Source organism: Canis lupus, chromosome 29, assembly GCF_048164855.1.
Source record: "Canis lupus baileyi chromosome 29, mCanLup2.hap1, whole genome shotgun sequence".
Classification (NCBI taxonomy): Eukaryota; Metazoa; Chordata; class Mammalia; order Carnivora; family Canidae; genus Canis; species Canis lupus.
In genome coordinates this window covers 7202681-7223288 of record NC_132866.1, presented here as the reverse complement: position 1 = coordinate 7223288, position 20608 = coordinate 7202681, and the positions used below count along the sequence as shown (strand labels likewise).

Sequence of the window (20608 nt, the reverse complement as noted above, 5' to 3'; positions counted from 1 at the left end):
CCACCCTTCTGATGGTCCAAGTCTTTTTTTTTTTTTTTTTAACATTTTATTTATTTATTTGAGAATGAGAGAGCACTTGCGTGAGACGGGGGAGGAGCAGAGGGAGAAGCAGACTGTGCTGAGCGTGGAGGCCGATGTGGGGTTCGATCCCATGACCCTGAGATCAGGACCTGAGCTGAAATAACGGAGCCACCCAGGCGCCCCTCTGATGATCCAAGTCTTAAAGAGGAAGACCTTTGTTCAAGCCTGTCCCGACTGTTTCCTCATCAGAAGCAACTACTCCCATGTGTTCACAGTGGGTTTTGCCTTTACATTTAGCATTTGTTTCATTCCAATTAGAAATCCCAGGCTTTCTGTGACCGCCCTTCACCAGATCCTCCTGCCTGTCTGTATTCTGTGTTGTAAGGGGCCGCCCATCCCTGAGTTCCTCTGTTTGCCGTCAGCGCGTTTCCCCATGCCAGCAGGAAGGGTCTACGGGTGCAAGGCCGCAGGAAACTAGACCCAGCACAGTGGCTGGCTGGCGTGGGCAAGCCAGGCCTGAGCCCAGGGCTTTGCCAGGGAAAAGCACGGCGGGCTGTGACTGCTGGGGCCGCCTAAGCGGGGAGGTCGTGCAGCCAGGGGTACGACGAGCCACCCCACACGGTGGCTGAGAGCCACTCCTTTGTTACAGGCAACCCCCACTGGCAAGCGGGGCAGAGCGTGGAAGGCTGACCCGGGGACGCCCTGCCAACAAGCCACACGCTACTGAGGAGCATCTGTGACAGCCCTCCGACAGCTCTGGCAGCAGCTCCTTACCCCTCAGAGCCCCCACGGCCCCAGCCAACCCAGCTCTCCTGGACCCGTCTCCTGGACTCATCCTGGATCAGCCCGCAGAAGACTTTCCACCTCGTGCTTCTGCCCTGCCCAAGCCGCCCCCGGCCAGCTTTCCCGGGCCCCTCAAACATCTGCTAGCACAACAGTTGCTGCCTGTTTGGGGGTTTGCTCCGGGAGGCTTGCGGACTCAGTGTGTGGGCAGCTGTGATCAATCAAACCTCTGTTTCAGCATCCCGACCCCTCCTCACAAATGTCTCGCTTCTGTTTGAAGCACTGTTGAGAAATACAATTTGTTGCTCTTGCAAGCTGACCGGCTCGGGAGTTAAAGAGACAGCAAAGGCTGTGACACCCAGGGGCAAGGCGGCATTCCGTGGGTAATCTTTTTAACTGCTGCTTTTTTCTGAGACCTTTGCTCACACACATGTGATCTGTGTCTAAATGGCCATGCATAGCTCAGGTCTCGCTGGGAGTCAACCAGTGCTTGGTAGTCAAGCCAGGTCTCAAAGAAGCAGTAACTAATCACGTCAGCAGAAGTCCTGCTGGTAAACAACTCATATGCTCAAGCTGGGCCTGCTCTCAATGGCACACATTGTCATTTTGCAAACGGAGGCTCCAGCTTCACATAAAACACCAGGCAGAAGGGGTCACGTGGGGAAAGCTGAGAGGGAGGTCAGCAAAATGTGGTCTGGGCAGGGGCGGGCACGACTGCCCCTCTGGGCTGCCTTCAAGCAGCTGCTCCGTGAGCTGAGTGGTTGCGATGACAATGAACGGGGCGGGGCTGCCCTTCCTGGGCTGGCTCCTGGCGGCATTTCTCCCACTGGGCACCCTCAGGAGCCAGATGGCTGGGGCACCTGCAGCCTCGCTCGGCATCCCTGCCCACAAGCTGGGCATTGAGGTTTTAAGAAGACGTGAGCAAAGACAGAGAGTCTGAAATCAATTTGTAACCACGGACCCCCGGCGCCCCAGCCTCACCACGCGAGAGGGCCACTGCTGCCAGCCGGCTGGACAGCTGTGCCCAGACATGCAGCTGGGAAGAGGAAGGGCATCTGGTGGGCTCTTGGGACCATGTCTACCTAGCTCCGTGGGTGACAGGCATGAGGCAAAATGCTCGCACACAGCCACCTCCTCTGGCGGCAGCGATTCTGACTCGGTCACCACTTCACAACCCTTGGCTCTGAGGAGCACAGGGCTCCCCACGGGCTGGGCTGAGCTGCAGGGCAGGGCTCCTTCCCATTTCAAAAAGATGAGGCAAGAAGACAGACAAGGAGAAGTAGTAAATGGCAAGGACAGAAACGGTGGGGGGTGGGGGAAACAGAATGAAAGAAATGGGCAAATATAGGAAACATGGAACCTTCTAATGCACGGAGGGTGCCTCCTGGGACCACCACTCTCTCTCCTAGGTCCACCTCTGGAGTCGTCTACAACAGGCTCACGTCTTCCCTCCAGGATGTGCAGCAGCAACGCTAACAGTAATTGTCAGCACTCATTGCGCACCAGCCAGGGCACCAGGTCGTGTGTGTGTGTGTGTGTGTGTGTGTGTGTGTGTGTGTGTGTGTGTGTGTGTGTACAGACAGGCAAGGAGACACGCAGACGTCTCCATAGATACAGATGGACCCATGGGTTCGTGTATACACACATCCACACATCCAGACACAGATACACACGTACATGTTATCACATCTCTCTCTCTCTCTCTCTCTCTCTCTCACACACACACACACACACACACACACACACACAGTTTCCCTTATTCCTCCCGACAGTCCCAGGGCAGCAGCAACAGCAGCAGTGGTTGTGGTATTAGCTGCTGCACAGACATGTGAAGCAGTCTGCCCAGGGCTGCCAGCCTCCCGCCGCTCATCTGGAGGTCTTCTGATTTGCCCATGTCCCCCAGCCCCCAAAAGCAGATCTACAAGTGAACATCATGTTCCAGGAGGAGGAGGGGCTAGGACGGACAAGGCCGGAGGGGCTCTGAGTACCCCCTTGCTCTGGGTACCCTGACTAACGGCCAGAGGAAAGCTCCGAGTGCTCATCCCCATGCCGGCAGGTGTGCTCTGAGCCCTGAAGGCCCCAGCCCCAGGCAGCGCCTCCAGGAAGCTGGGGTCTGTCACAACTCCCAGTCACTCCAAAGGTCTAACCGAAAAGGCACTCTGCAACAATCTCATACACCTGGTCCCAGATCTACACACACAAAGGGGCTCAGTCACAAAAATACTCAACTAGAACCTTCACCCCCTGCAAATAAGTGAATATTATAAACCAAGATCACAAGACCCATGAAAAAGAGTTCAAGATCCGGCTTGGAGAAACAGAGCCGTGCTGAACCTGGGTTCAAGCCTCTCTGCCCACAGCTGTGCAGACCCTGCTCCCTCCCAGCAGTGACAAATACTGAGAAAGCCACAGCCCACAGAGGCTCATATCTGGGGGCAGCAGTCCCACATCAGCTGTCACCTGGCCGTGGACAGGTGTCTGTGTGCCAGTGATAGGCTCAGCTCATGGGATTCCCGGGCACAGGGTCCTACATGTTCCACGTGGATCGAGGGCTCTCTGCAAAGGCACTGGGGTTGCCTCAGGCCTAGCTTTCAAGGCTCCTGCAAAAGCAAGGTCCACTTTGTGAGGCCATGAACTATCCAGTGGGGGAGCCAGAGCAGGCAGGGTCCCGTGCAGAGAGGGCTGGCTGGGGCTCTAGAGGCATGGACAAGGTGGTTTAGGGTCCATCCCCAGGGCTCGGGCCTCCCCCTCCTGGCATACACACTTCCCAGGGGCCCCGTCTTCACTTGTCCCGGACTCTGCCCTCCCCAGGCGTTGGCTAGAGAAAAGCAGGCACAATCAGGGCGGCCTCCCCAGGATCCTGGAGGTCTGCCTGGAGCCAATGAAGCAATCTACACATCTGGGCACAGCCCCACCGAGCAATATATTTTCAAACAGTTTCTACCCAAGTGAGGACGGGAAATGTCTCCACCGATGCCAATGCTGCTACTCCAACTGGTGGGCAGTAAAACAGAATAACATGTGTAAGTTGTTTTTATTACCTATCTAGCTTATTAGCCAATAAAATAAGCTCAACGTTAAAAATTTAACTGAAGCCGTTTATCGTACCCAGAACTCGGGGCTCTGGGTTTCCCTCAGGAAGTCACCTACATCTGTCACCTTTCCAGCCTCTTTACCTACTTAAATTTCTCCAGAGAAGAAAAATCCCATTTGCACATCCAACGTAAATGAACGTGTTTGATCCCTGTCTAGCTGGTAAAGCAAAAAATGTCCGTTATGCAGGAAAAGGAAAGGGACACTCCTGGAGCACTGATGGTAAGGTGGGACCTGGACAACAAGGGGCAGGGTGAGGTCTGCTCCTGGGTGAGCCCCAATGACGTGGGGAAGGCGGAGCACGTCACGGGCTCGTCCTCCAGCTGCCCCAGGCCAGGGCCCGGCTCTGCAGCAAAGGGCCACACAACCTGCACTCTGGGGCCAGGTCTATGCTCAAGACTCAAGACACCTGCCCCTCCTGTGTGTGTGTGTTGGGGGGGGGGGAGAACCACCAGGCTGGCAGGGGGACTGGAGAAGAGAAGGAACTGCCATCAACAGAAGTGGCATTTTTATTCTAAAGCAAAAGGAGGCCCAGCTGGAAAAACAGCTCTGGGCGCTGAAGGAAGGTGGTCATGCCCACAAAAGAGCAGACACGTGTGGCCCCAGAAGCGGCCACACACTGCACGGGCCACGCGGGATCTGTCCCTTAACACCTTAACACCCAGCGGCCACCAGTGCTTCCATAACAAAGTCAGCAAAGACGATGGTCAAATAGTGGCACGAAGGAGCTGAGGGCCCCCTAGACACAGAACAGAGAGACTGCATCCTACCCACCACACCCACCGTCCTTCCTGGGATGGGCCTCCCCAAGCCTCACTGTCATGCTCACAGCCTCAGGCCCCCTCAGTAAGAACCCAACACAGGTGGCAATCAGGCTCCGAGACTGTCCTGGAGACCGCGTACTCTCTCCATGTCCGTCTCATTCAACTCAAGCCCCGAGCTCATTGTTAGCACAAGGCAGGGCTCCAAGACACAGATGATAAAGGTGCAAGGGAGGCGGCCCATGGCTGGAGGCCTCACCTACGGTGAACAGCAACGATGATTACAAAGGTGGCAATCAAAATTTCTTGATGGTCTCGTGTTGTTGACAGTTTAATCATATCAGTAAGTGCTTCTCCGCATCTCTTACCCTCTGAAACCATGACCCACAGTCCTGACCTCCAGATCAGCATAACCTGAGTGACACTGAGTCCTGGCCTGTGTTGCAGAGAGGGGTTCCTGCGACAGAGGCTCCAGTGAAGTGCTAGAAGGGGATCACCAGTGTTTGAGGACAATGGTCTCCCGCCCCCCAACACCATACCTCTCACCATTTGTCTGCTCCTACACCACTAACACTGTGTTCACAAGAAAAGAGCATCTCTGATTTTAAACAGAGAAAAACAAATACTAAAGGAAAAAAATAAACAAACAAACCTTGATTTCATCTTTCTTTGAATAGGATTTAAAAAATAAGGAATTATAACCCACTCCTGGGCATTACTGAAACTGATACCCCACCTTTGTCTGGGATGTGCCAGGACCAGCAGGGGCTCCCGTAAGCACCCAGATGCCCCTGTGATGCCTCCCGCATGGCTGAGGCTCTTACCTGTGCCATCTTAGCAAGGTCCAGGGAAGGCCTCTGCTCCTGCACCTCTTCTGGGCGCCGCCGCTTAACGCCGACCTTCTTGTCATTAAGGACACACGGCTGGGAGCGGCTTCGGGACAGCCCGCTGGAGCGTCTGGCCAGCTCTGGCGTTGAGGCAGGTGTGCTGTTGGCTGAGGGTGGACAGTACTCCGCAAAGGAAAACTGCTCGTGGGAGCAGGACAGGGACCGCTGCATGTCGAGCCGGCCCCCGCCCACAGGGTTCGGGTCGGGGCTCCAGATGTCGCCCGCCTGTCCACAGGTCGCCGAGCCTGGCGCCCCTGGGCAGGGCTGACCTCCGAATCGATGGTGGAATCCTGCCTGGTCATAGGGTGAGGAGAGCGCGTTGGCCCGGGAAGGGAGGCTGAAACTGGAGCTCCTCTGCATGGTGCTGAAGCCATTGGAATAGCGCTGGACGCTGCCCCCACTGTAACAGCGTCTCTTTTCTACGGGAGTCCAGACTTTGGAGCCCAAGGGCCTCCACGATGTCCGGCAGCTGGACATTTCATCGGAGAAGGACAGTGACCGGCACTGGCGCTTGCTGGGGGGCGCGGAGGGGTTCCCGTTGTGGTCGCTGAGGCTGAGGTCTTTGATCAGGTTGGTCACTGCGCAGGCAGTGGCGGCCTCTCGGTGCCACAGAGCGCTATCCTGACACTTCTCGGGCAGGCACTCCCAGATGCCGGTGCTCGGCTGCTCAATCTGAAGGGGGCATTTCCTGTCCAGGTCTCGCCATCTGTCATTTTCTGGTTCAGAAATGACAAAGAGAAAACAGGATTTGAGAAGGCCTGCATGCCAGCCCTCTATCTCCTCACCAAGAGCCCATTTTAAACAGGGTTTCAGAGCCAGGAAGGCCCTTGAAAACCATGAGGTCCAAGATGGACGAGAAACGGAGTCTCAGAGCAGGGATGTGAATCCCACGGTGTTGACTGAGGCGCAGAGCGAGGCCCAAGATGCACATACTGCCCAGGCCTCCTGGCGTGGCTCCCTTTCCAACATTCCATACTGCCTCCCAGGGAAGTCCAACGACAGTTTCCACCCAAATGCTTCCCCATCTTATAGGTGGGAAACCAATCTGCCCCAGCCCTCCCCCGGCCTGCAGCAGCGGAGGCAGGATGTCTGTTACGTCCTCTCTCAGGGCTGAGGCCCAATGTCCCGGTAGGAGACCACCACCAAGGGGAATCCTCTGGGACTCGGGAGGGTCAAGGTCAAATGGGGCGGGCAGGGCCGCCAGGTTAGTTCATCCGAATTCCATCTCTAGAACACTTGCTGACAACAGAAACTGGAAACTGTACTGATGTATGCCTCCTCCGCCAAAACGCTCAACATCATCATCATTGTGACGAGTGGCTGCCAATCACAGAGCACTTTCCTTGCCTTCTCTTGGTTTCTCACTGAAATCGAGGACGCTGAAGTAGTTCAAATCTGTAAGGAGCTTGGGTTGGCCTGCACAGACGTAAGGGTACGATTTATACTCACGTATTCAGGTCTCTACTCGAACACGTGAATAAATAAGCTAAGCCTGAGGAAACGATGACTTTGTAGCCAGACCTTTATTTTAGTGAAATACTGAAGAACTATATTTGGTGTTTTTCTGCTAAAGAGTCACGTAGGGCGGGGGGCACCTGGTGGCTCAGTTGGTTAAGCGTCTGCCTTCAGCTCAGGTGGTGATCTCGGGAGTCCTGGGATCCAGCCCCATGTAGGACCCGCTGCTCAGCGGGGAGCCCACTCGCCCTCTCCCTCTGCCCCTCGTGCTTGCACTCTCTAATAAATAAATTAAACCCTAAATAACAACAACAACAACAACAAAGTGATACGACTGACAGCAAAATGGTAAACAAAACGCCCTCCGGTCGGGGGCTGGCGACATAAATGAGCAGGCAAGTAGGAACATGGAGCATGAAAACAGCACAGTTTCAAGGAATATTAATGATGCAGAGAAATGTTAATGATGTAATAATTCTAAGCCTAAAAACAGAATAGGAAAAGTGTATAGATAGCATGATTCCTACTTTGTAAAATGTGTATTATATGTGATGATTAAAAGAAGATAAACCAAAGTGTTCCTGGATAAATGGGAGAGAACTGGCTGATACACACACACTTTTTCTCTCCCCCACCCCCTCCGGCTTTTTGTTTTGCTGCAGCTTCTCCATTTTCTGTAAGGACAAATGTATTTCCAAATATGTGGCGGCTGTGGCCACCAAGCCCACTGGTGCTATGCCAGGGTCAGGTCCTATGACCCCAGCCTCCACTGGCTTTGCTCCTTTGGTCTTCCAGGGAGTTCCCTTAGAATAACGCTGGCCACCAACTTCTCTTTTGGGACAAGGCATGGAGGCGTCAGGCGGGCCAGGAATGTGGCTGACTGAGGAGGGAGCCAGCGGGCCCAGCCACAGAGCAGTGAGGCCCCAACATGGTGCCACAGTGACCCTGCTTACTAAGGACAGTCTCTGTCCCAGGCCTTGGGGAACCCATGAAATGAAAAAGAACTGATCCCACCCTCAGAAGATCTTTGCTGCCCTGGAACTGTCCCCAAATCCAGGGAAGTAATGAGAACGGGGGCCCGAAGATTCAGTCCCTCTCATCGGGCAGTGCCCTTCCTCCTCTGTGGCCATCTCGTGATCTCGGTGCTTCGTGACAGGACCCCTCAGGCTCCCTCATCCAGGCTCACCCACTCACTGCTCCCAGAGAACTTCCTGAGGCCCATGCCTGTCGTGCTCTGTCCCCACTGCAGCTGCCGTGGCCTCACAGAAAGAACGCAAACCTTCTAGGCTGCCATCCAGACCCTCTACTCGGGACACAGAGGACTTCCTGTGACATCAGCAGTCAGACAAGAGGTAGGGAGAGTCCAAACCATCCCTCAAACAGCCCATAAAGCACACTCCTCATTTGTCCTGAAGAGTCTTCTTCATAAAACGGAAGACTAATGAAGCAGCTGCAGGAGCACACAGGAGGTGGGAGTTCTGTGTTTAGGGTGGCTGTCAGATCCCCAGAGGGGACTGGGGTTGGACGGCTAACCCTAACGTGCTCCTGCTCGCCTGCGGGGGCCACGCCACTGAAGGGTAAGCCTCTATGACTCTAACAGTAAGACTCCTTCGCTGTAGGGACGATTAAGAGTCAGTTCTCAACCAGGTCCACCAGTTCAATGCGAAAGCAACGTGTCTGCAGTGAATCGGCAGCTGCCGCAAAAACACTAGCTCTTTTACATCCTTACACCTTTGCAAAGGCCTGGACTGTTCTTCTCTTGCTTTATCCTTCCAGCGAAGGTCTCTTCCTCATCATTTAAGAGGCAAGTCAAACATCACCCTTTCTGTAGACATGCCTTCTCCACATTAGCCCACAGCTCTTTGCCTGATTTTCAATCTTATGGCTCAGATGTCACCTGAACCTAAATTATCCGTTTACAGGTCTGCTTCCACTGAGCCACAGCCCTCGAGCACAGACCCAGCATGGCCCCTCAGTGCCCAGCATGGAGCCTGGCACACAGCTGACCTTAGCCAGAGGTGGGTAGAGGAAGGAGTGGGTAATGCACAGATAAAAGCTGCAGGGCAGGCCCGGGGTGTTCATTTGGTCTCACTTGTCTTTTATCCTTGGCACCAGTAACCTTTCCTTGGCCAGGCAGGTGCAACCTCGGGACTCTGCCTTCAACCTTCCTGCTTTGTGGAGGCCATGGATAGTTACAGGTGAAGCAACCCAGGGTCTGGCTAGTGGTATGATGTCTAAGATGCTCTGGAAACACAAAGCCTCATTCAACACTGAGTGCTGCTACTGTGTGTCCACACCAGCCAGGTGGCCACTTGGTCTGTCTGAGGGGCAGATAATATATTAATTGTTCCTATCTTTATCGCTTCAAGAAGTACAATATAAGAAAAGTAAAAAACAATCGAGGCTATGTTTAGCCCTCGTGTTTTCCCCCCTTTGCTCAGGGAACAGAAAGTGATTTGCTGGGTCAGGTCACCAGACAAAAGAAACAGGAATAGAAGCTACTTTTTAATGGCAAACAGCCTCGAACTTCTGGCCCTGACGTCACACGGGACAAAGGGCCTCGGCAGGGCTCCGAGGAGAGGATACTGGACACCCCCGCCCCTCCATTCAATATCACTCTGCACAGACAGCTATAACTCTTTCAGAAGTGACAATGGCCACGGACCTGGGGAGTCCACTGAGCAGGGGTCACATGGGATGGTGGAAAGGGTGTGGACGTGGGTTTCAACCTCAGCTCTGCAAGTCACTTTAATTCCTCAGAGCCTCAGTTCTCTTGTCTATAAACCGAGGGTGACAGTAACGACCTCGCAGAGCTATTCTAAGAACCAAACAGTTGCTTGGTACAGGGCCTGTGAGGGCACAGCAGGCTCTGCCAGCAGCCGCACCACAACTAGGACGACAGTGTTGGACGATGTGCCTACAGCTGGGGCTCAGCTCTTCGATCACTAGGTACCACGCTTTGTGGGTCTGGCTGGAGTGGGAACCTGTACGCTCTACACCACAGTGCAGGCCACCTCAGTGTGGTTTTATTTAGGACCCTTGGGTTGGCAGGAACCACCCTTGGTTCAACGCAGCCCCTGACTCAGTATACAGAATCTCTAGGGGCAGGAATCTGCACTGAAATAAGCTCCTCGGGTTATTTTTGAGAACCACTCCTACAGGAGACACAGGGGCCTGGGTTCTCACACACCTTTGTCAGAGTGGCCGTTCACTCGGGCCATCTAGCCATACCCAGGACACTTCCTGAGGCTTGACATTCCACTTTCTATAAATTTGGATTCAGAGTATCATTAAAAGTTGTTGCTTTGGTATTTGTTTTGTTTCCAGCCAGTAACAAGAAGTAGAGCCTTAGAGAAGGCAACCTTTTACCCTTCAGGCACTTGGAAGGCCCTTTCTCACAGCAGGAGGTGGGGGCCCCAAGCTGCACAGCACTGGAAGCCAGGGGGAGAGTCTGAGGCGTCCCGCCGACACCAGCCGACACCAGGCCTCTGGTGGATGAGGGCACCGGCCACACACGCTCCCTGTAGTCCCTGCTCCTCTGAAGCTGCTCCATACGCAGTTGAGCCTATCTTCAAAGTTTGACATGGTTCACAGGAGGTGTGTGTGTAAGGTAAACACACCCAAGGCTCTACCTCGAGATGGTAGGACAAACCACACAAACTCACACAAAAGCATCAAACCACATCGTTCTCTCACAGATGGCCTGACTAGGTGACCTCGAGGGGCCTTTCAAAGCTGAGGCTTGATATCTAAGCTTGAAGCCTCTGGGGGGCACAGGAAAAGCCCAGATCCGCACCACCAACAGCCCCCACTCACAAGGCACTGGTCCTGCCACACCTTGACCATGAAGGGCAGAAGGCGGCTGGGTTTGCAGATCTAGGGCTCCAGGAAAGAAAACACTTGGAGGAGCACAAGTAGCATCTGACTTCAAATGTTGTTTCCATTCTACCCTTAAACTTGAAGGGAAATTCCCAGGGGCCCAGATTCTTAGGGGACTACAGCCTTCTTCGGTTCAAAAGCTAGAAGAGATTTACAGCCCTGGAAACGTGTGTGCTGTGTTGTTACCGGCTGCCATATGGTGACAGAACCACAACAGAATGTGGTTTCTAGAAAAGGTTAAGCACCCTAAAGCACACACCCAAGAGGTTAGACTCTTGGGCCTGGGTAGCAAGTCTCCAGCCCCATCAAGACCGGCTGACTCATTCTTGGACTTCACACCTATCTACTCGTGCTGACGATGATTCTCTCTCCCCTACCTTGTGGGTTGGCTTGTGCTATAACTTGGCCTTGGGGCTGCAAAGACTCTATGCTTGACTTTGGGGGTAGGAGCTCACTAACGCTCTCGATGGGAAACTAGAAAGATATCTTTCAGAAGGCAGCTTTACTAAGCCATAGGGAGAAACCATGCAGGAGAATGACATTTGCTATCCCACAATGGGATCACGGATTTCTAAATGAACTTCTAGAGCCCCTGGCCCACTCAAGTGCCTCTTTTCTTGTGGCATCAGAATGGAGATTCAGTTCTAAGCTGTGTCAGGAAGAAAGGGTTCTTGGCTTTGCCTGACCAGGCCTTAGCCTCCGGTTATGCTCTCTCAACTATGATGAATCATAAAACGTCAGCTGTATCTTGGGTTCAAGGACAGTGACACAGGACACCAAGCTCCTTGGCCAAGGCACAAGGACAGGGGATTAGGATGGCTGGAGACAGCACTCCACCAGTCCCATCAACGGAAGCAAGAAGCTCTAGAAGAAGCCTGAGTGGCTGGTAACCTTCAGAGTGGGAATCAGGGCCCTACCCTCACCAGCCAGGTAGGGGTGGCCCATGGCAGCTGCCACAGCTTCTGGGAAGCCTCTGTCCTTAAAAAAAATGGGCTTGGTGGGATTCCCCAACAGACAGTAGAGAGGGGTAAAAAAAACACACCAGACTGAGCATTAGAAACATGGGCCTCGGGATCCCTGGGTGGCGCAGCGGTTTGGCGCCTGCCTTTGGCCCAGGGCGTGATCCTGGAGACCCGGGATCGAATCCCACGTCGGGCTCCCGGTGCATGGAGCCTGCTTCTCCCTCTGCCTGTGTCTCTGCCTCTCTCTCTCTCTGTGTGACTATCATAAATAAATAAAAATTAAAAAAAAAAAAAAAAAAGAAACATGGGCCTCAGTCTCCCCATCTGCATAAGGCAAGGTGACCACCCCTAGCCTCCAGGAGCATTCAGAAATGTGGAGGGAGTCAGTCGTCCTAAAGGGACAGAAAGGTGAGATCTGCTTGTCTCTTCTGGCGTTCCCACCCTGGCTGTGGGTATATACAGAGCCTGGGAAATGGGCACCTGCTTGCGATTCATCTCTGAACCCATGCACACAGCAAAGCTGAGCACCATTACCAAGAGAAGAGAACTGGCAGCTGGGAGAACTATTCAGAAAATTGTTGATAAATGTGTATTAACTGTTAACGAACTAACACCCCATTGGGATCCTTGTTGAGGCAGGGAGAGAGCACTAGCACACATCCCACACACACGACTCAACTGTGGGGCATCAAGGCACTCCCCGTCTTACCGGTGGGGAACCTGAGCTTCCAAAGGGCGTCACGCCTCACGTAGGGACGCGCAGCCAGCAAACAGCACAGCCTGCAGTCCCAAGGCCACGCCCTCGCCGCGGGGCCAGGCTGCACAGAACCTGACCACTTTCTAGCTGGCAATGCACCGTGGTGGGTGGTACCCAAAGCCACTCTGGCAGTTGTCATTCCCTGTCCTCTGGCACCACTGTGGCCCCCTGCCCCCCCACCCAAGGCTGGCCAGTCTAGGTGAGAAGGCAGCCTGGGAGGCTCCCTTTTCACTTGTCACCGTAAGCTGCCATCCTGTGCCAACTACACTTTGCACCTACTTCTCGTCTGTATTTTATTCCAGAAACATTGTTGGAAACCAATACACGGTGCAAGGAAACATTTAAAGCACTCTGTATGGACGAACCTTAAACTATTTTAGGGACTAAAAAATCACATGTATGTATGCCCATGATAAATGAAAATAAATAAAAAGTAAATCCAAAAAAAAAAAATCACACCTGCATGCCTGTATGTGGATATACTTTTAAAAACGAAAACAAGGCTCCCTTTGGCCAATTTCGATTCATAATCTCTTTCTCCAACGATCATATTCCAAAGGGCTACCCGTGAGAGACGGAAGTGGCAGCAGAGACCAGAAACTGCCAGAGCAGCTCAGGGGCTGCTGTGGCTGCCCCTTCTGTCTCGGTCAGGAGCTCGTTCTGAGAAATCTACAATGTCCCACCTCCCAATGCCAGCTTTCTCACACAAGGTGCAATCACATCCCATTTTCAACAACAAATAATAGAGGAGTTAAAAGACCAAAAGCTATCAAATCTCAGAGTGAAATCTTTCAGTCCCACACAGCTCAACACAGCCAACTGGTTTACCCTGTAGGAATTAATACAGAGCGTGCCCCCGGGAACAACCCTTTCATGTACAGGGTAGACTCTAACAGCCAAGTAATTAAACACAGAAAGTAAGGGCTTATAATTAAAATGCTGACAAACCTGAACCAGAGTGGCACAAGTAGCGCCGCTATAATATTTTTACAATTCCCTTTTATACATAATGCATGATCCTTCTGCTCAAGTTTCTCTATGTTCTCTGCCTGTGAAATAATTTACATTAATAAATAATTTATTACCATAACTCCTAAAGTAATTATGGGTTTCCATGCAATTTTTTTTTTTTTTTTTTTTTTTTTAGCATATGAATTGTTTTGTTCTCTGTTCATTGACTTGTATTTACACGACTTTTCCTAGTGGCCCTTTTGCAATAATTGGTATTGCATTCGCTTTCTCACATATTATTTGATTTCCAGGTCTATCCTCGCCTGAGTGGTGAGGAAAATGAAATGTGTGGTGTCCATTGTCCCTGCAATACAGAACTCATTTAATGTGTACAATTAGCCAAGGGTGGTGAGTGGAGCGTGCTCTCACCCCACTTGCCCTTTTTCACCAAAAAAAAGATTAAACTAACACACGTGTGCCCCTGGGTCAGCATGAAAAAGCGTCTCCCACGGCGAGTGACAGAGGACCTGTGGGGAACCCCTGCCTCTCCCAGCACGGAGCACTTCCATAAGGTGCAGCTAAGCCCTCTTCACCTGCTACAGATCGTGGCCGGCAGCAAGGGCTGCCCGCCTGCCAGGCCGGCTGACCAGTGGGCGGGCCACAGCCCTGAAGCTGCCACCTGACCAAGGCTTCCTGTGTTGAGAACACAGTAACCGATCATGTACATGGCTCTTCCCCAGAGAAGCCACTTGCAGAGGAAATTCCCGTTTGGCATAGAAAGTGTCCTCGGGATGGTATGGGAGGAGAGAAAGGAAACCAAGAGGCAAACACTGTCTCTGCTAGAAAGAGCCCTTTGGGGACTAGGCTGGGCTCACAACCTAATAAGGAGCACTGGGCCCTGGTGCAGAACAGGCCAGGCCAGGCGGTGGCCTGGTTCCACTCTGACCTGCTTTTGCCACTCACACCTCGTCCTGGCTTTGTTCTCTCACCCACTTTGGGAAAGTTCAAAACTGCTTCTTTATATCAAGTTTCCAAACTTGGGGTGTGTGTGGAGGGGAGAAAGGTGGGGAGGGGCCCATCATCCAGCTCACAATAACATGAAGTACTTAAAAAGAACACACATTGTTGTGAGCACTTGATGACATGAGTAAGGCATTTTATCTAAGGGGAGGCGGGCCTACTCAAAAGGGTAGCTTTTTAAGAGGAAGCCAAGAGGCTGCTGCATTCCCCACCCTAAAGCACTTGCCTGGATTTTCTTAAGAATGCTCGGGAAACAAACTCACCCTGGCTTCTGACTAGGACCCTTGCAATGGGGGCTTGGGAGGGAAATGCCCTGAGCCACAGGGCCAAGCTGTCCCCAGCAATCACCGATTGGGGCCAGAACACGGGTTCCATATCTCCAGGAGACAGACAGGGAGTTTGGTGATTATAGTAATAGGACATTTTGTCTTGGCTGAGTATTGTCTGGTCCTGGAAAGGCTCAAAACCCTCTTGAAAAGTCCAGCTGGACTCACACAGTGCCATTAAAAAAGCAGGCCTGCCTCAGACGAGACCTCACTGCCTGGGATGCCCTTCTAGTTCACGACACGGGGTGGGGCGACAGCTCGATGCACAGGTTAAAATGGGCAGGAGCGGTCAACTGAGCTTGGCAAGGCCTCTGGATGCTGACATTCCACCCAAGCAAGTGTCCAGAAAGGGGATAAAAGTGGGAGGGACTGAGCTGGCACCTATGTGCTGCTGTCTATTTTTTTTATTTATTTATTTATTTATTTATTTATTTATTTATTTATTTATTTATTTATTTAATAAATTAATTTTTTATTGGTGTTCAATTTACCAACACACAGAATAACACCCAGTGCTCATCCCGTCAAGTGCCCCCCTTGCTGCTGTGTCTTTAAATCCCACCAAGAACTGCAATCTACAAGGGAGGGGGGGACAAAGGCACAGGAAGATAGGCTGATCTGCCCTCACCTCAGAGGGCCTTAATCCACGGGGAATTCACTGTTCCCTGCTCTCTCAGGGCAGGGGCTTTCATACTCTATCTCTGTTCCAAGTGTCTGACACATAGTAGATCCTCAATAAATACCTACTAGAACAAGCCACTGAAATGAACCGTGGAGAATGGAACACCTTGGTAACACGCTTCAGATGGGCCAGGGTTTCCCCAAATCAAGGAGAGGCAGGCCAACACAAAGAGGAGCACGTGGGACAGAGAAGGCCCCACGGACCCCCACCTGGCCGTTCCTCTGCTGCCTGGCAGTGCCCTGAAGCCAGCCCATATCAGGTACGCGTGGCCTTGAAATAAAGACCGACACCTCCACACCCAGGTTACCGGCCTGGCCCAGTTGAAAGCTAAAGTCCAGGCCAGGCTGAGGATCTGCGTGTGCCCAGGGGCCTCTCCCTGCTTCCTGGCGGGGCGAAGGCAGGCAGGTCTACCACAGTACAACAGAGTCCAGCCAGCCCGCGGAGCAGGCAATGAGACAAGCTTCTGAGCCATACACCTAAGTCGCTGAGGGTTTGTTGAAAGCCGTTAACCACCAACGAGATGCTCAATCAAGCCCCATGTGGGGACAGGTTTCAGAAGTGTGTCACATGGGTAAACCAAGGCCAGGTGATCTCCTTGTTTCCATTTCCTCTGGGTGGCAGCATCAAGAGGACCACCTGGGGCTCTCCCACAGAGCTGTGGCTTGTGACTGAGAAGAAAACAATCTTCCTTCTCCCGACCGGGGTCCAACTGTGCCAAGGGAGCCTGGCGGGGAGTCACCTCACTAGGCCTTGGTTTCCCCATATGTGAACGGGGCCTCCCCACCCGCCCACACCAGAGTGGCTGCCGAGTCCTGGCAACCCTGCGAGGAAGGAGCCAGGTGCTCCCTATACATACCCAGCACCTCCTCCACCCTCATCACCCCATCTACAGGACAGAGTCTAAAGAAGACAAAGAAAACACTGTGCTCAGAGTCAAAGGCTAAGAAACAAAGGCAGGACAACTTGACACGGTCCTGTGAAAACAGGCCTGGAATCCCAAGGCCTGCAGTGGTCCCCATCATGAAAGCTTCAACGCAAACATTACAGGAACTCATCCTACACGGTGTTCCCACCGGGGGCAGGAGTCATGGGGAGATGGCAAAAGGAGAGATTGTGCCCAATTATCTGGAGCACAGAAAAACCAATCTAATCAATACAGTCATCTCCTCTTAGCTCCTCCCCCTTATAAAAAAACAGTAATTCACACTTGCACAGGCACAGAAGACCACGACGACGACTGTGCTGGAAAGCATGTCAACAATCTTGAAGCAAGAGCCTTAAAAATGTTCCTGCCTTCTGGCCTCTCTATGTCACTGCTGGGAACTCCTAAGGAATAATCCAAAAAGCAGACAAAAGACAAAGACTTAGACACTTAGTCACTGTTAATCATAGCAGCAAACAAAACAGCCATTCCACCCAACACACAAGAAACAGTTAAATCATTAAATACGTGTTGATACACAACTCGGAATTACAGATTCATTAAACTGTGTGGAATAGTCAACTAGCGCACTGGGGAAAGGATGGCAGTTAGGACTACTCAGTGAAATGAGAAAAAAGATTTTTTTTTGTACAAAATCTTATACAGTCGTATGTTCATCGTAGACGAACTATGGCTATGTAAAAAGTTAAAAAAAACATAAAAACACACCAAAATATTAACAGGAGTTATCACTAAGTATTGGAGCTACCAGAGATTCTTATTTTATGCTTTACACTGTGACACATTTTCTGAATTTATAAAAGTGAACGTGATTACCTTAGTAACAGACAGAAAGTCTCAACATTATGGCTGGAGGGGACATTCGTGAGCCGTACCCCAGCGCCCACCCGCTCCCTCCGCCCCACGGCCCCGGTGCCACTCCAGCACCCCAGGACCGAAACGGTTCGAGCACAGAGAAGAGTCCCCACTGCTGTTCTTTGTGCCTGTGTCCAGAAAGGGCTGCCAGCGTCTCACCTGGAGGACTCAGGCCCTGATGGAAGGACTAGAGAAGGACTCTTCACAGCGACCTCGGTTACTCACCCATAATTCCACAAGAGAAAAGTGTCGGTCCTTGACTCATCTTCTTTGGCGTGTGCTGAAAACAACCAGAAAAGCTATTCACTCTTCAAGTCATAAGAAGCACGTTTGCACCTGATTCCTCGCTACAGTCACAATTAAAGGGGTAACTGCCTTTTGCCAACGTCAGATTAGGGAAAGGAGAAAAAAGTATTACAAGAGGCAACATCTGCCCACGATTAGACCTGGACTCCCTGTCCCAAGTCTCCAGTGAGTAATGGAGTCAATCAAGTTAATGGCTTCAAAAAACACACAAGGAAGCCCCACGACTTCTGACACTTGGGGATTTTTCCACGTGAACGAGGTGGAGGAGGGTGCAAGAGGCATGATACACACACGGTTCACCAAGCCGGGCTGCAGAGAGGCCTCCCCACGGCCCGAGCTGGGAGAGGAGGGGGCCTCGTGATGACAGGAAGAGCCCCCAGGGAGGAGCAGAGGCCCATCTGCCACCCTCAACTCCTTCCGTTCCCCTGAGACACCAGGAGAACAGCTCTTCTTCCTCTAGACAGAAGCACCAGGTAAAGCTCAAGCAGGTGGCCCTCTGCTGTGCAAGCTGCTTCGCCACTACGAGGAGGCCACTCAGGCACCCTCTCTGAACTGAAACAGAAACTCAAAGGTTATGTTTGGTCTCAGCGGAGAGCGATGGCTCTTGAACTCCTTGGCACTGTATTTCAATGGCTTCCCTTCCCGCCGTAAGCATTCCACATCTCCCCTCAAGCCCTGCACCTAGCCTCAGCGAATGCTATGGCCACTGGGAGAAAAACAGGCCAGTGGCGCCTACAAGGGCCCCAAGACCAGGCCCGGCTCCATGTCTACACAGTAACCTGAGCACAGAACATTCCAGACTCCCCTGTGCTGGCTGAGGCATGGGTCTGTTCTGACCTGTGGTGAGGAGGAGACTGTGCCCACTGAGGCCCCAGGAAGGATGGTCTGCCACAAGTATTCCTAAGACTCCTTCCTTCCTTCCTTCCTTCCTTCATTGACCGACTCACGAGTACTGGTAATTATTCACATGCAGGCCGCACTAGGGGTTGAGCACGTGTCGGTGAAGGAAGCTCTCGGTCCCGGAGGAGTCAGCCTGTCCTACAGGACTCCCAACTTCTGAGAGGAGACCCAAATAACAGGGACACACAGGCATCCAGTCTGAGAAATGGGCGGGAACCCAGGCCCTGGCACTTTAAGACCTGGAAGGAGGAGGGCGGAGCTGACTCGGAACACCTGGCCCACTCAGATAAAAGGGTGGCAAGTGCCCCAGCTCCCCCACCCCTGTCCCCAGCTCCCCAATTCAGAGACCTTTGCCCTCAGTCAGCTATGTGTTCATCCAATCAGGTTATTAAAGGTCCATCCTGCCTAGCCTGGGACACGGAGGGGAAGGTTGCCTGCCTTGGCCCTCGGGAAGCTCCCATTTCAGGGAGGACACAGTCATACAGACAAACCATTACACCACAGAGAGTGTGGGACTGGAGAGGAGAGGACCCAGGCCCAGGGTGCTGGGGCGTGGGAGGCCAGGGCCAGCTTCCTGGGAGAGCACCGGAGCAGGTGCTCAAGGACCAGAAGAAGTCTACAAGGAGCAATGGGGCCAGGGAAGCCATCTCTGGTACCCCCTCCTCGGTTTAAAACAATCCTTATATTTTCAGGACAGGCTGCCCTCCTGGATTCCACAATGACTTTAACCATCCGACCTACAGTCATCCAGGGGGATATCTGGAAAGAGGTAAAAAGATGGCTGTATCTGCCTCTCTCCCAAATGACTTGGTTAACACAGCAAGATGCACACGGAAAGCCCACACCAAAGTCACCAAATGGACAGTCGGTGACAAAGGCTCAAGAGCCTTGCCTCCAGGCAGCACAGTCCACGGATGCCAGGCAGGCCCTGCTCCAACCAGGGGGAGGGTTCGGAGACAGAAGTCGTCGGGCTGGGCCTATGCCAGGGGCCTTGCCTGCCCAGGGAGACAACTCCCGACAGCTCAGGAGCACCTTACTGGCAAAGCAAACACCCACTGGGGAACCAGAGCCCCCACCCCAGGCTTGGGTTGAGGGGGCAGGTGGCAAAGCAAGCCAAGGCTGGCAGCCCACAGAAACCCAAACCAGGACTGGGCCGGGCAAAGCAGAAGAGAGCAAGAACCCCAGAGCGGCCTGTCTGCTACCCTGGCACACAGACACCACTGAGGAGAGGGTTGGGGTTTACAGACAACAGGAAGCAAGCCGGTGAGCCAGGCTGCTGACTGGTCAGGAGAGCATCGCTCACTGGGCTTTTCCTTACACAAAGCTGGCGTGTTCCAGACAGAGGGGCATATTGGGGCCCTCCAGATCCAGGCCCTCCCAGGGACTGCTGACACCTGTGTGGGTGCCAGAAAGGCTGGGGTCTGGGCCTACAGAGGGAAGCCACTGGGCTGGGCCACAGGGGCTCATGCATCCTTGCTCAGTCATTTGTTCGCTCAGCAAGGATTTACCCTTGCTGGCTGCAGACGGTTCATTTCCCGGGTAGAGAACACACACTTGGAACAAGAGTGCTTCTCACTGCCCCCGCAGCCCTACTCAGAGCCACCACCACCCTTCCTCCACAGAGGGGCCAAACCGGCCTCCTAACTGGTGCCCCCTGTACCCTGGGCCCACTGTCCATCCTCCGTCCAGAACCCACAGAGGCCAGCCGACATTGCTCTTCTGCTTATGGATCTCCAACGACTCCCCACGGCAACGAGAATGGAACCTGGCCACCCCTCTCCCCACAGCCACCAGGCCTGAAGGAGCCAAGCCAGGTGCAGGAGACAGGCACACCCGCTGCCACCTCAGGTCTCTCTGCAAAACCCCCTCGCGTCACTCCAGCCACCTTCCCTGACCATCCCAGCTGAAGGGCGCCCTCCCCACCCACGCTTTTCTCCACAAGGCCGTGCTGAGTGTTCACACCGCCTGCGCTGGATCCTCGGCTGCTGTGCTTATTATTCTCTGCCCCTGAGAATGAAGCTTCTTAA

At 53.0% G+C, this 20608-nt stretch overlaps 1 protein-coding gene across 1 annotated transcript in view; it reads right to left on the bottom strand.

Moving 5' to 3' along the window:
- Positions 1–20608, bottom strand: part of FAM53B (family with sequence similarity 53 member B) — a 70813-nt gene that overhangs the window by 44767 nt on the left and 5438 nt on the right. The window contains exons 2-3 of the mRNA XM_072804966.1: positions 17601–17655; positions 5483–6261 (exon numbers count right to left, since the gene is read on the bottom strand). Of these exons, the coding sequence (XP_072661067.1) occupies positions 5483–6261; positions 17601–17655 (834 nt within the window). The remainder of the gene's footprint in view (positions 1–5482; positions 6262–17600; positions 17656–20608) is intronic.